Here is a 16685-nt window from a genome sequence, read left to right as displayed (position 1 = left end):
GAAGTGTTAGATAAGTATGTAGTACCTCTATCAAATGTGTACAAGTCGGTGGAAAAGGCACTGTGCAGCCTACTTGTTCTCACACAGCTGGATTCACTCACTTTATCCACTAAAATATCTTTATGTGGGTTTAGCTTGAGTGCAGAAGCTAAAACGTCAGATGACGTAGGCATAGTTCCAAACATCTAGAGGAAGATTTAGATAGTTGACAATTGACATTAACCCTGAACTTGCAATTCCTACCAATAAGCTGACAGAAAGTAGTGTCAAACGTTACATCCACATCCGCAGCACTTGATAATGTTACATTAGCTTACCTTTTTTTAAGAATGGCGTGCTAGCCTGCATGTTTTCATAGTTTGCTTCTTCTTGCCTAATTCGCAATGGCTTGAAGATGAAGTTAGTCTCAGATAACATTCCTGACAGAGACGGTACGTTACTGAATGCAAGATGCTTCTTATTAACGACAGATCAAGCGGCTAAAACACTTCTGAACAAGAGATATTTTGGGGACAGATGCATCATAGACTGTATATAAGAAGTGGACGTACTCACCGTGACATCAACCATTGGTTTATGGACTGCTGTTTTGGAGCCTCGAGTTCGGCATTTGGATGTCGCCATCTTGGTTTTTGGCCGTCACCATCTTGAATTTTTTGCAACGAGAAGTGAGACGAGAGGGTGGAGCTAAGTACAACCGAACGCTGAATAAGACATTTTCAGGCAACCAAAAAGCTTATAATTAACTTTCATGAACTGAAAACACACTGTGAAAGGTTTGAAGTTGTAAGACGAAAACGCTGGCAACTCCCAGACCGGACAACGCCGTGGTAGCGACCTGTCAATTACAAGGTAGCCACGCCCAAAAGCATCCCCTGCTTTATGGTCTATCTGACTCTAAATGGGACCATAATTTACTGAATGAACATCATGCTGTATTGAAGAAGACTTGAAACTAGCGATTGAGACCATAAACTCATGTTTACAATGTTTACTGAGTTAATGAATCAATTGAGATGTAAGCTCATTTTCTCATAGACTTCTATACAATCAGACTTATTTTTGCAACCAGAGGAGTCGCCCCCTGCTGGCTATTAGAGAGAATGCAGATTAAAGAAACTTCTGCATTGGTTTCACTTTTCAGACCTAGAGGTAGTCCATTGAGATGCATACAGGTTGTTTAGGAAGACTTAATAAATCAGTATCAGTAATTTCTTCATTGTACATTCTTCCCTCTTTCAACTTAATTTGTATTTTTTATTTGTCAACAAAAAAATCTATACATTTTGTGATGCATTGTTTGTCCAGTATGTGCTGTACCTCCTTTCTATCAATTATTCTGTTTTTGAAAAGGCTGCCTTAGACATGATTGCAGATACAAAACAAACACTGTGATTGTCATGTTCAGTTTCTGTCACTGACTGGCTGTCATTACAGCTTAACCATGTCAGTGCATGGCTGTGCGTCCTTGACATGCAGTTCTTACTTTGATTCTGGAGGCCAGACTGTGTTTCAGACAGGTCTTTGATGTCAGAGGCGATCAGTGCTCATCTCAGAGGAGGAGCAAACTGAGTGGGAAAGCAAATAAAATAGGAGCTGACTGGCAGCTCGGTGGGTCTCAAAAGCCACTGAGGAAAATGTCACTTTCTATCAACTTAGTTATGAGGCCTAAATGGATACCTGTGGACTTTAGGAGATAAAAGAATTTCATTGTGGAAGACGTGAGGTGTTTAACATTAACCCTTTCAAAACGGGCCGTTTGCATGATCCTGTTTAAATCGATCTGAAATAAAAACCACAATAGCTGGAGCATTCATTTTTTTCTGCAGCAGAAAGCTAAGGCTTCTGTCTTTCGCGTCATTTCGTACGCTCGTGATGACATCATTGCGTTACATTATGTGCAGAACATAACAAAACTATTGACGCCTTTGCACTCGATCTGCTCATAAAAACGAGCATATGTCAAATCCTAAAAATAGTGCCTAGTTCAAATAACTTATGAAGTGTTAAGAAATATGTTTCCATGTTTCCACATTTAGAAATATTTTGGATCAATATTTTTTCTGTGTTTATTAAGATTTCTGTATTTTTTTTAAATTCATAACATAATTTCAATACTTTTATTAATTATTATGGTTTATTGAGCTTAGGTTGTACAGCTTTTAGGGATATGAAACATTTGAAGATACTCCAAGAAATGTCATCACAATAAGCAAAAATACCAATCTAGGCACTGGTAGACCATTTATATCGCAGATTTCAAAGGGTTAATATAAACATATACGGAAATTAGCATCTTCATTTTTGGTATCCATTTTTCCTATGAATGTGTTGCTTTACAAAAACCATGGACTTTGGTTCTGGGATAGTGGTTAATCTGTCGATCTTTCAGCATATTTTATATGCTGGTAAGATATCCAGTACATATTTAAACCATTGGATAAAAGGCCTGAGATTTCCAGCCATAACTGCCAATTTAAATTGTTATCACCGAGGCTTGCTTTTGAGTTTAAAAGATGCAGTGCTCCCAAAACCAATTTAATAACCTTGCCTCCGTGCCGACACACACATAAACACACAGATTACCCTCCAACGCTACAACTCCACCCCTTTCTCCCCTGGCAGCTTAATAATTAATATGCTTATTTTTTGCCTCTTAGGCCGAAGCCTTGGGTAAGTGGAGCAGCTATTGATGGGGGCAGCGATGGGTAATAGGACATGAAAAGGACTTTTCTGTTCATCTCAGGTCCCCACAGAGATATGGTGGGTGTTACTATATGCAACACCAGGCATGACTTCACCAAATACAATTTTTAAAATAGCATTCCCTGACTTCTCCGCCACCACTCCATGGCACATTTGTTTGTTGTGGTGCTAAAATGATCTGGCTTCTATCAATGCTATTTTTCTGAGGCTCTGTTTTTCCCACCACCACATCTACCAGGTGTTGTCTCTTTGATAATGTCATATTCAGTTTTTTATTAGAGTCTGTTATTGCAACACCCAGGCTGGGAGGCACATTTTATTGCCCATACACAGAGGTTGGCTTGGTCATGGATGTGGTCTGAAAGCGTCTGCTCCACAGTTCCGTGACAATGTAATGTCGGCTGACGTCACAAACCGTGTGGGCAGTCTTACCTTGAGGACAATGAAGCAGATAAAAACAGGAGGTAATTCACGCTTATGTTTGGTCCAAATCGAGAGAGACAGAAGGTAGTTTATGCAAGAAGGTACAAATCAATAGCAGTTAATGAATAGAACCTCCATGATGGTGAAAACCTGCTCACGCCGTCGTTCCATCATCATCCATGATGTTAGTTATTGTTAGTAGCTGCTCGGTCACTTAAGCAAATTTCATAGCCTTTTTAAACTGGTAGAGCATGTGACATTTTATCCAGTGCAGTATTTGGGTAATATACTTTCAGGTCAGCCAACATACATACACTATAACTGTTTGATATCACCTTATTATTTATTAATTCAAATAATATTTGTCATCCCTACTGCTGCACAGTCTGGAATTTACTTTTTGTTACTAGTTAGGACATTCAGTTACAAGCAAGCAATAAGTGAAAGTGGAAATTCCATCTCACAGCATCAATAATAAAATAACTCTCACGCCCCGTTTATTTTAAAATGGCTAAAGCTGTGTTGCACCATATTAAATATTACTTACATGGCCTACTACATGCCTGTCACCTGAGGCATGTTAGGCAACATCCCTTCAAAGTTACATATGTATACGTATGTTTCAAGTTTGATGGGATCGTGTTCCTGTTTGTCCTTCGTGTGTGCCTTCCAAGGGGCATGCTAGAGAAAGAACTATTTTGTATGACGTGTTTTGACTACGTCAGAAGGCAAAAGTGTTTATGCCTACTTCAAGTGTAATGAAAATCCGGCTGGCATAGAGAGGAGGGAAATGCAATAACCGTTAAATATATAATCATATAATATCAGTTATGTCAGAACTGGAGAGTATTTCTTCGTTGAAAGAAGAGCAAAGAACGGCACTGAAGGCTTTTCTCGATGGAAAAGATGTTTTCGCTCTTCTCCTAACTGGCTTCGGGAACAGTTTGATTGACAGATGGTTCATCCAATCACCTGCCAAGTATTTTTAGAAAGTGCCTGGCCTTTTCCAAACTGTTCCCAATGACTGCTTCTAAGATGGATTCTGTGTAACAAACCACGTGGCAGGTCAGATTAGTCTTTTGATGTAGGCATTTCAAGTTTTATTCTATGAGTAGAAAGGTGGAAGAAGAAGAAAAAGAAGGGACTTTATTGATCCCCGAGGGGAAATTCAATTTTTGCACGGCACTAGTTGTCTCTAAATGCTTTGTAGTTTCACTTTAAATCTACTTTACAGTCTTCTGGGTGGACTTTCCCACCTTGGCTGATTCACACCACATACCAGTGCTGTGTGAACAAAGTGAGAGCCATGGCCCATAGTGTGTTACTGAATGTCTCTCAGTGGGCCTGGAAAAACAAGGCCTCAATGACGTGTTGTTGCCTTAGCAAATAATGCACTGACTGAAGCCAGCTTCCTCCGTGGTAAAACCAACATACTTGGTATGCTTGTGGTAAGATATGCTCACTCTCCTCTCAGTCTTTCCATCTTTCGTTCTCTCAGACCCTTTTTGTTTTGCCCATTCCAGAGAGCGTGGCTCATTTTAATTCAGCTGGCAGGCTGATCACACATCAGCCTTGATAAGCTAAGTGGCCCTCAGCAGCAGCAATTGAAGGTCCTTTTCCTCTTTTTTTTAATCACTCACTTGTTTGTCCCCTTGTTAATCTTTTACTTTTGTGTCTCTTTCCTTAATTGTTTTGTTTTTCTTGTAGATTTGTCTTATCTCAAGGTATTGTAATGTAATGTTCTCCTCCTCCTCCTCCGCCCTACCCATAAAGCTCAGATTACCAGGGTTTTATCACAGTTTAAGTTGAATAACCATAACCATTCTCTCATGATTTTATTTTTTCCTCTCCTCATCTTTAAGCAGATGCTTTGCCTTGCTCGGTTATAATTCCATAATCCCCAAATCTCAGCCATTTTTCATAAAGACTCATAGGAAACAAATGCGTGAGGGATGGGCCAAATTTAATCAGCAGCCTGTGAATGCAATTATCTTGGCGGCGGAGAGGCGTATGTTTGGGGGATGGGGGCCATGGCCGACGCCCCCATGCCTTCTACTATAGCTCAGCAAATATCTCAACAACATTTCTCCTTCAGAGTGACACAAAGGATAAAACGGACACATTATTTCCAAGATTAGAACAGTGTTTACATTTTAAATATTGAACATTACCACAAAATGGCTTTCTATTGACAGCTGTCCAATCAATTTTAATCAAGTTCAGTTGTTATTTTGACTGAAAGTTTTTTTATTTTGACTTTCAAAATGAGTACAAAAGAGTGAGTTTGCACCACACAAAAGACAAACTGTTTATTTGTCAAGAGATACAGTAGGTGGGTTTTGATGTAATTTTCAGATAATACCAGAAGTTGTTATATTGCAACTTATTCAGACTATTTCAGACATTAATAATGTGCTCTACTCCATGTCCAATGTCTAGTTGCTTTACCTAACATCATTTTTATACACATGTCCAACTACTGCTGTGCATCCAACCAGTTATGTATTCTTCTGTCCCCTCTAAGACACCCATTGCTCACATGTCTTCCTTTTCTATTTGTTGTTGCTGTTTTATCCACAGCCCTTATCCCTCTCAAGACGATTTACGTCTTCTCCATTACGGTTTTCACTTATTTTAAACTGTCTCTATAGGAGGTTTCACGACTTGTTTTCCACCCAGACACTCAACTGCCAAGCGGGGAAACATAGAGCTTCAAGTTTCAATTGAAATAACAGGCCTTGAGTTTCAAATTGAACGTTTTTTACCCATTGAGATGGAAGAGGTTGTTCATTACCCCGAAAATCGCAGTGTGAACGTCACACTGTACACATGATGCCGCACGCTGCCGAGGCCACTCAGCCATGAATGTCAGCTACCATGTTAAAATTAAAAGTGCATTTAATTTGTGAGACCCGTGTTGTCTCCACATATATATGCAGACACATACTGAACATATGTACTCGTGAAGAAAACACTCATATCATGGCTTTGTCTTTAATATCTTCCTTTTTCTTCCATTCCAATTTTTATTTCAATTGGCCAACATGGTGCCATCCAGTTGTTTGCTCCTACAATGCTTCTTTCTCCATAAACACATAAATGCGAGACACATATTGTACACACTGACACACATACACACACACACTCAGCCCACGCTGCTGCTCTTGACCGCACTGTGTTCAGAGACAGTCAAATCCCAACGCTGCCATCTCTCTGGTGAACCTCTCCAGCAGCGCTTTTATGTAGTCAAATTAATGCAGTTGTTATTTTCAGGTCAATAGTTAAACACATAAAAGTGCAATTACATTTGAATGGGCACCACCATTTCGCTTGGTGACTGCGTTAACAGTGTTAAAATTGAATGACTTTTGCGTGGGAGGTGCTCCATCCGTTGACCTTAAAGGAGATATGAGGTTTGTGATGCATGCTATGAGACATTTCACACTATAGATCTTGTAGTAAGGAATTTGCTGGTTAATATGAAACTGAATTGGACTTATTATTATATTGCTATGTATGGAGAGGTAGACCAGATAGGAGAGCCCTCACTAGTCTTGAAGTTTCATTCTGAGTGAAAGATGACACCAAGGTTTCTTGCCTAAGGGCTAAGGGTATGTCCTAGAGAATTACATTTTTAGACAGTTTCTCTCTCTGAGCCTTAGGACCTATAAATAATATTTCAGTTTTATCCTAGTTGAGCTGTAAAACATTTTGTGACAACCAGGGACTAATATCTAAAATACCAACCCTGTCTCCTAAAAAATTACATTCCCATACAACTTAATTGTATTCTCAATTACATTTGAATGTTTTTTGTGTCGCAGATTGCGTTTGTCTTTGACATATCACAAATACATTTGTAAGTCCGCGGATGGCCGCAGCAAGTGACGTAGTATATCAGGCGACCGTTAATGAAAGTTAGGTGGAATAATAATGTTATTGAAGGTTACGAGGTATAAAAATGAGCATAACAAGAGATAAAGTCCACTATGGTTGGGCGGTAGGGGTGGTAGATGGGTCAAACAAATACCGGACTTTGCCCCAGGAGACCGCTGTTCATGTAACATAGTAATTTCAAGCCAAACCATGATATTTTTTTTACTAAACCTAACCCAGTAGTTTCGTTGCCTAAACTAACTAAGTGGTGTTGTTGTTTGTTTTGTTTTGTTTGAATTTACGTCAACCACATGTATATAACTGTTTGAAACTGCGACCGTAATCCGGGAGAAAATATGCTTCCTTTCGAAACATAATTGAGAATGAAGTTTGGTTGTATTGGAACCTAATGTTGTGGGAGACAGGGTTGAAAATACACATTAGAAGACCATCAATGCGCCACTTGTCTTTAAAGGACAGCTATATAAAGCAGTGCGTCATCAGCATAGCTATGGTAAGAGATGATATTTCTCTTGATGACACCATAACATATATAGATTAACTGGGCACTCCACCAATTTTAAACCTTAAATTCAGTTTATTTTTCAAGTGTCTGTGAAAACATGTCTTAAGTAGCTCTGGAGGGAGCTTCCCAAAGACATTGACCCAAACTAATGACTACAAGTCAGTATATCCCGCCCTCCATTGCTTAAATTTTGACCATTATTTTTCCTTTTTTAAATCTGTCTCTTGTGAATCTCTAAACTTTATAGAAGTGCAATACAATGCATGTTTGAGGTAGTGGCCCTAGGACTGACCCTTGTGGAACCCCACAAGTTATTTTATTTTGAAGGATGATTTATCAGATTATTATTAGACCTATTTTGACAAGAACTTTCTGTCATATATAAGAGAAAAAAAACGAAAAAATACTGTATATGAAAAGCCAATATGTTCCCCCAGACTATTCAAAACACTTTGGTGAATATACAGTATGCTCAGCATGTGCATGTATGGTATGCATGGATGAGCGATTTTTTCCAACATCTTCAATGCTTTCGAATATATCCACAAGCATAGAAGGGAAGTTCTGAGGAAAGTCTTGCAAAGCTTCGTCATACAAAATGCATGCAGACACAGTTCACTTTCTGTATGCACAGATATTCTCATCTTCTCTTCCATGTCTATGCACACATGAATGTACAACGCAAATTCAAGCGCGCATGTGAACACATTTCACATTTTTTTGTCTTTCACCTAAATGCAAATACACACAGACACACACATACACGTTACATCTGGGATCTGCAAGCATTTCCTTGGCAACAGTGGGGACTGGAGGGCAAGGATGGAACTGTGCAGCAGCGGCAGATGATGGATGGGAGGGGAGATCACCTATTTGTAGCGCAAAGGCAGAGATTTGCTGTCCTGACATCTCCTGTCGGCAACCGAGCAACTCGGAGCACAGTGATTGACGCAGCGCTGTGTGGCAACATGAGCCGTGTCTGAAAACTCAGAAAATGTCTTCTTCTAAAGCTCATTGTTGGTTGTTTATCAAAGTGTGTGTTTATTTTTTTCAGTTGGAGTGCTGTAGATGCATGAAGAGGCTGTGGCCTCTGGAGTGGGTCTGTTTCATTAAGTATTTCTATTCACTAATTCTAATCTATTCAACCTCTGCAACCATATTCTAGACACTCTTTACATTTTCTTTTTTTTCATTATTTTTTTCAGTAGCCATCATCCATCATGACAGATGAACAGATACATTGATGGATTAATGGATGATAAAATGGACATCCATCATAACATCCGTCACTCCAAGTGATTTATTCATCTTTCCAAACAGCATGTACAGTCTTTAATTTGCCCAACTCTTTTACCCACTTATTATTTATATCATTCTTGTGTTGTTAAAGGGAATTCAGTCAGCAGTCTGTTTTTTTTTTTTTTTCTTAGTGCACTTTTTTCTGTGAGAGTGCATTAAGTCACTCTGTAGTTGGGAAAGGCGCCATCATGAACCAGCAACATAGCTATTGAGCACCTCCTAGTACATAGTTTTCTATGGTTTTCCACTGAAACAATCTGATAAAGTGTCTTTCTCAAGCACTTCATACATGTAATAGCAGCTGCAGAGGGTCGGCAGAGTAGTGCTGACATTCCACACCCACATGTTCCCAAATGTTGTAGGGATTCAAATTAGTGACCTTCTGGTTACAAGCCCACTGATAAAGCCAACTGGTAATTTAATTGATGCTCAAGGCAGTAATGAGGGCCTCATTACTGCCAACCCTGAGCCAAGCATGTGCGTGTGTGTGAATATGTTTCTAGCATGCTTCTCTCTGCGTGTGCACTCATCTCTTATTTTCGCATTTCTGCTAGTCTGAGTGCATCCTAGCAACAACTTCTTCTGCTGCTGGGGTGTACAGCAGGATCTGCGCCCCAGCATTTAGCCTCTTTGACCCAGACTGCATCCTCATCTTCCCACAGAGTTTTTCCCCTCTGCTCCACTGAGCTAATAGCAGCGCTCAGCCGAAACCAAGTTGAAGTTCTCGGAGTCAATGAGACAATATAGTGGAGACCACGGGTAAAATACCCAGTCCCACTGCTAGAGGTGAGGGGGGAACTCCTGTGTCTCTCTGATTGAATACCTGTTGAACGACTGTTTTGAGTGTCTTTCTGAATCTTTCTCTTCTAACTACTGTCCAGCTGACTGTGTTTCCTCTTACTTATCAGGCCGGCTTGTTTTTCTTCACATTTATATATATATATATATATATATATATATATATATATATACCACCCTAATGATGACCTTACACCAAGTGACTTTTCAAGCGATTTCACTGTCACAGACAAATTGCCAATGTCGGAATACAAATCACAAGAGTTTTGATAGAGTTGCGCTCCTGTAGGTCTTGACTGTTTAGTGTAAGGTGGTCGTATAACTCAGTCCAAGCCGTCTTAAGTCGGTGTGTTTCTCGTCTTGACGTTCTGATAAAATCAAACAAGTTTCATACTATCATAAGTTCAATGACGCAAACATTGTCAACAACCAGTAGGTGCCCCTTGCCAAAAATAAGTTTATTCAAGTGTGCTATTAGTATACATCTTTTAAACTTAAAATGTACTTTCAGTTTACTTTGTATGTACTTATCAGAGATATACTTAACAAAAGTATACATAAGTATACTTGGCGCATACTGTCAAGTATACAGAAAAGTCTAAGTATACTTGGCTTAAAGGCCTACTTGTACTTAATCTTTTGATCCAGATATACTTAAGAAAAGTCTCATAATAACTACAGAAAGGTATACTTGACTTGTAGTTGTGCTTACTTTTTGATAGAGTAGCCTTTGAAAGTGTGTGAGCTCTCTTCCGTACCATACAGGATTTCTGTCTACTTCTTTCTCAACAGTTTTTCTTCTTGCAAATTTCCACCAGGAGCAGATGTGACATAATCTCAAAAGGAATCTAGTTGTAGTCTTGTAAATAGTGACCCTGCAAGATCCCCAGTCTTTGTAAAATATTATAGTCTGTGACTAAAAACCTCTGTGACTGAAAACACATTGTCTTTAGATGTGAGAGGGTGTCAGACTTCAGTCTTTTAAGTGTCCTAGTGTATATGGTAGGCATAAGAGGGACTGAAGTTAAGATGTCGAATGAATGTGTTTTCTTGTATGTATTGATGGTAGTAGTTCAGCACATGGACTTTCTTCAGTATACAGAAGAATAAATTCTATTGGTCCTCCAACACTGGAACGATTCAAGCATTAATTATAGTGCTTCTGCTTTCCTACATATTTCTTCATTAAACAATCCACACAACACTTATTAATTCACCCTCACAAACTCATTAATATGGCTTTTTTTCTGATCATTGGTTTGCTGTTTGCCTCCCAGTCTTAATCAAACTCATCCCCGCACTGCAATAAAGAAAAAAAATCACAACAAGCACTTACCATCAAAATAATTGCCTGCATACATTTGTTCTGCCTCCTTGAATTTCATATTGTTTTCCTCCAAACGGTCATGCGGCCTGATATTGAAGATTGCCGCACCTTTTGAAGCCATGCGCCCATTCAGATACGCTCGGAGTCGCTCTCGGGACGAAGCGGGATGGGGAGGGGGTAGTTTGGAGGCTGTAGCTACGTGAACAAACTAATTAAGACATTTTCTCTACCCACTAAACAATCAACAACAGGATTTAACCATTGATCTCCCCCTGGCCGCCAACTGCGCGCCCAGCAAATGTGCAAGCCAAGCATTTACTTGTAATGAAAAAGCAAAGCGTGCGTGAGTTTTGCACGTTATTGTAGGTATTATGTAATATCTGTTTGTTAATTATTCATATATCGGTGACAGAGGCCATGGGAAATGCTCTAACTGTCTTGGGCAAAGCGCCAAGCAAGGAGCCAATTAAACGCTTATCCAGCGTCTTGAACTTGGTCATGTCACACTGCAGATTAGTGCGTTGTGCAGTTCATGTCCAACTGCACCATGTGTGGAAGAAGCATTGCAAGATGGTGGAGCCCTCTGGATCAGGCTGAGGGTCACTTGTTGTGACAGTGTTGAACAGAGAGTGTTTTATTTTTCGGTCTGTTTATACAGTGTGTTTGAGAGTGTGAATGCTGCTCACGTCCAGCTGGAATTAGTGGAAACACCTTGTCTCATTTGTTTACCACACAAAAGAATCCTGGCAATTGTTTTTGGCTAAATTCTCCCTTAGATGCAACTCTTTTGTTTACATATCCAGATTAGATCCATGAAAATCAGTGTTTGTATCCATGTGGTCTGCTGATGAGTATTGCTCAAGTTTACAGACGTGAGGACACATTTCCTTAACCGATTAACGGATACGGACAGCATATCTAAAGGTCCACTGTCACTTGGAAATATTCAAAGATGGAATACAGTAGAATAAAATCTATGCTGCATATCCGTCATTATGTTGGGCTTCTTCTTCTTTTCACTATACTTCTTTGCTAATGTCTCAATGACTACGTCTTTTGCAGAAGAGCAAGCCCTGCCTCTGGTTTGAGTGCGTTAGCGACACAATTAACCAATTTAAAGGTGCTATTGATAACTTTGGTCACATTCTTCGTCCCGTGTTCCATTGCATTCACTTCACAACAAGTGGTTGCCAGGCACTTACCGTCAATCTCAGCCATTTATACATTTTCTCCACGCTAACTGATGACCCAGCGATACCAACGTCGTTATACTATTGACTCACAAGCCTTGTTTGAAGTGAGAACCAAACGTCAGATATCTTCTACAGAGATAAACAAAATGTGTACCCGTCAACATTTTTCAAATGATTAATTCACAATCGTAATTTTTTTTTTTTCGGAAAAAACATACTTTTATTCAGCACCTTTCTAAAAGGTCTGTTATTATTATATTAATATTTTTTTTTGTTAATATTCGATGACATAAAAATCACATCGCTAACACCTTTAAGGACTTTGCAATGATTTTCAAAAATATTGTTTAGTTAGACTCAGAAAATCAGTGAGGAGTACGACATTAAATTGGTTAAAAATGAATGAGATTGTGGCTGCATTTTCATCAATTGTCCAATCGAGATATCAGGGTCAAAATGATCATGTTGAGATCATTTTGAAACTGCTTCTGCATGTCTCCATCTTACATGTTTACCTCACGGTGTCAAGTGCTTATGTATAGACGATGCTTCAGCTGGAACATCCATTCATTCATAAATGAATGGATGTAATTTTTCAATAATGTTGAATGAATCATTCATTCAACATGTGAACTGTGGCTAAATATGTTTTGGATATGTTTACACCTAAATTTGACATATTTTGGCTCCAATTACAATCCCACCAGCCAGTGTGAAGGTGAATGCACAGGTACTGGTATCTTGCTTGAACAGGGTTTAGATGTCCTGCTAGCATTTTTGTCATAATAACTAACTGCTTTGCTTTGTCTGTTGTTTTGTCCATTGCCCTAGTTTGCCAGCAGCATCTTATTGTGCGAAAAAGAAAATTTGAATTTGAGACGAGGCCTCCTCCTAGCCGAGCGATATTCCTCCTGTGGTGAGAGGCAGGATTAATTTCTCTCCCTAACTCCCACCGCACACGCAGAAAGATAGAGGAGAGCAGAGGTTGAGGGGGGAGGTGGGCTTGTGTAGGTAATACCACCACCACCTATTATCCAAGGAGCATCATTTAATCGGGCCTTTGTGGGACGATATTGTATTTGGCTGTTTCAGTGTGGTGCTGGCAGGGCGCCTCGTGTATGATTATGTGTCTCATCGGTTTCAGCCCTGTGTCAGTAATCTGTTTGTAGGGAGATAGAGAACACACAAGCTCTGTAAATAATGCAAATCTGCTACTGGGCTTCACTTTGTCTTTCTTCCCTGCCATGCATCTCTCTGTGGCTTTCTCCCATCTTTATTTGTCTCCCTTTCTTTCTTTTTCCCACCCTTTCTCACATAAAAGTCAGGATTAAGCATTCTCTGAACTCCTGCACAACAATGATCGGAACCGCCCTCCGTATCCAATCATTCAACAGACTGTGTGTGTGTGTGGGTGTGTGTGTGTGGGTGTGACGAAACGAATCAATCCTCTGACAATCATTGGTTGGACAAGGTGATGCATATTACAATGGCAAGATATATGACTTTTTTTTTCCCACCACCTTGATGAAATCTAAAATCACAAACTTGCTAGGGCTGCTGTCCCTTACTGGGGCTTAAATCCCATATGAATTTTGTGTTGTGATGGTAGTGAGGCATAATTGATCCTGTCTGCTCGCAGCGTGGGGACTGAAGGAAAAACAACAAAATGGGAAAAGATCAGAGGTTGCAATAACGGCAATACGACACGGCTTTGTCCCGGCTACCGCGCGACAACAACCGTCGACAGATGTGTGTGTCTCAACATCAGCTGCTCCCCCAAAAAGCTAACACTGCTCTTGCTGTCAGATGGAAAGAAAAGGATAAAGTGCCAATCCAATCTAGTCGCTCATGCAGTTTCTGGCCATGTCAGTTGTTAATTCGAAAATGATGAGGGAGGAAAAAATGCTGGCAATTAAAAATCACATCAGGAACCTGGTAGCAGGATCTCTGAATGAGGTGCATCCTCCAGGCAGAAACAGTTAACTACCCAGGAAGCCCTGTGTGTATCTCTATTGACTGTGTGCTCTCTCTCTTCTCCACAGAGATCCTGAGTGGAGGCGTGTATGTTGACCAGAACAAGTTCCTGTGTCATGCAGACACAATCCATTGGCAGGACATTGTCAAAAACCTTGGGACGCATCCTGTGGTGGTGCCAACCAACAGCAGTGTCACATGTAAGTAAAACACAAGAGTAGAAGACTTGATTTGACCTCCGCCTTTCTTTGAAGGAATGTTTTATTGAGAGCTTATACTCATTCACACCTGGAAGCATCACAAGAAAAAAAACACTGAACTGTTGAGGCTTAAAATAGTACTCAGCAATTTATCATTGCACCACGTGTTCTTCTTCTTCCATTACCCACAATACAACTCAACCCTGACAATTTGGTTAAAGACTGCGTATGTACTATGCTTTTAGCTTTTAGTAATTGTGGCTGTGTATCCTGCAGATGAAGACAGCTCATGACTACATAGTGATGACTCATTCGTATTCAATCTTGATTGAAAGCAAAGTCAGCTCTACCTGAAGGATTCAAACTCCCGGGACTCTGAGCAGACTCAAAATTAAGCTTTAAAAGTACCTATGGGCTTTCAGACGCCTTTAATAACAAGTGCAGGTTACGAGGGAAATGGTTCAAAAGGAGACCCCACATCCCTCCCATTGAGAATAAGTGGCTGAGCGTGAGCAGCAAAACATTGTCTTCACAAAACCACCCCTTGACCCCATTCTGTCACTCTGCTTACCATAACAATCCACAATGACTGCTCGCTCACGTCACGCTAAAGCCCCACTGTAGCCAGCTGGAGGACAGGTTGATAAATGCTTAGAATTATAAAGGGATTTATCTGGATAGAATAAACATACTTAATCTGCCAGGAGGTATCGGGGGGTGATGGCCGAGGTGATTGTCAGTGAACTAAAGATGCATTAAGTCACCTCTTCTGACCCTTTTCTTGTCATTCACTGACTTAACCTCTTAACACACACGCTGCTTTTGTTATTAATTTAGCGCTCAAGCTGTTTGACATTTAAATCTGTTGTTGTTTTTTTTCTTCCTGTCTTTAAGCTTTCTCGTCTCGTTCCTCTACAAATACAAAATTACATAATAAAATGCAAGGAAGAAAATAAAAAAGACAGTCTCTGCATATGCCCTTGGATTCCCTCTCAGAGCGCTCGCTGAAGGCTTCAAATGCAGATTAACAGCTCCGAGCATTGATATTCTGCTCAATCACCCTCCTCCCTGCAGCCCTGTTAGCCCTGGATCGACCCTTACTCCTGTGCAAGTCTCCTACTCCGCCAAAAGATCAAGGGTCTCCAAACCTGTAATCCACGATTGAGAACATAATCTCCATTTCATTCTTTGGGGAGACACTCGATTTACGCTGTTTATTACTTGTGACACATTTGTGCCACCACAGTTGTTGTGTTTATTGGTTCTCCTTTTCAAAAACAGGACAGTGATTTTAAAGAAAAACATGCCCTGCTGATTCAGTTGAAAACCCGCCATCTGTCTTTCGGCCCACACCAGCGCTGGCGTGGCGTCGACATTTTAACCTTCGGTGGCTGTTTTAAGAAAGCTGTAAAAGATTATGGTGCAGGAAGGGGGGTGGGACAGGTTTATTCTAGGTCACTGAGAATTTATAAGTTGAGATGTGAAGTGAAGACCTTGGACACTAAAAGAAAACTCTTTGTCTTGACTTCACAGGCTGAGAGCAGAACAGAGATATAACTAAGTGCAGCAGAGGTTCTGCACACTTGGCACCGTCAGACAACCACTTAAAGCCGGCTGACATTTGTATTATTATCCTGTTTGTGTGCTGCTTTTCATACAGTCAAGGCTGTCGACCTCTCTTTTCTCAAGCATTGTCAGAGTGCTGGTTTGATGGGAACGGACTGGAGGAGCGGAGAAAAGCAGAGGGGCTGACTGGAAAAAGACAAAGGGAGACAGGGAGAGACATTAAGTGAAAGAGAGCCGCAGAAGAGTGATGAATCAGCGAGGAGTGGATCGAGGATGAAAGGGATGAAATGTGTGGCGGAGAGGGGAACGGACGAGGAAGAAGAGGAGGGCAGAAGATGGAGAGGCTCGTGTTGGGGAATAGAGTCAGTATCGATGCTAATAGCTCTCATCTGGAGAGGCTGATGGACAGAGGACAGCACTTCTGCACTTATCCAGGCTCACTTCCCCCGCAGTCAATTACTAGACAGTCAATTAAGTCCTCCAAAAAAAAAACAGAAAGGCACCGACTACAGCTCTGAGAGTATGATGCTGCTTTTCTGCCGGTGCTTTCTGCCGCTTTACTGCTTTTATCTCCACCTGATGTGCGCAGGTTTCATGCCGGTCTGATTTAGAGTGGAGCGACATAAAGAAATGTCTTATTTTCCAAAAACAACCTGTGCCAAGGTTATTTCACTTTTTATGACTGGAACAGCACGTACCAGTCAGAGAGGCGGTGTTGTTCCTAAAAGACGGCAAGTTTCATCATCTTTGTTGCATAATAATAGAAAAACCTGTTAAAACACGTGATTAAATCTCAG

The 16685-nt window shown here is 40.4% G+C and overlaps 1 protein-coding gene across 3 annotated transcripts in view; it reads left to right on the top strand.

The window, feature by feature from the left end:
* Positions 1-16685, top strand: part of LOC119499855 (receptor tyrosine-protein kinase erbB-4-like) — a 352862-nt gene that overhangs the window by 215551 nt on the left and 120626 nt on the right. For all 3 annotated transcript variants that reach the window (XM_037789066.1, XM_037789067.1, XM_037789065.1), the window contains exon 4: positions 14191-14322. In XM_037789066.1, coding sequence (XP_037644994.1) covers positions 14191-14322 — 132 coding nt within the window. The remainder of the gene's footprint in view (positions 1-14190; positions 14323-16685) is intronic.

This window comes from Sebastes umbrosus, chromosome 13 (genome assembly GCF_015220745.1).
Source record: "Sebastes umbrosus isolate fSebUmb1 chromosome 13, fSebUmb1.pri, whole genome shotgun sequence".
Taxonomy (NCBI): domain Eukaryota; kingdom Metazoa; phylum Chordata; class Actinopteri; order Perciformes; family Sebastidae; genus Sebastes; species Sebastes umbrosus.
Note: the sequence above shows the minus strand (reverse complement) of the source record. Positions and strands in the feature narration are given on the sequence as shown.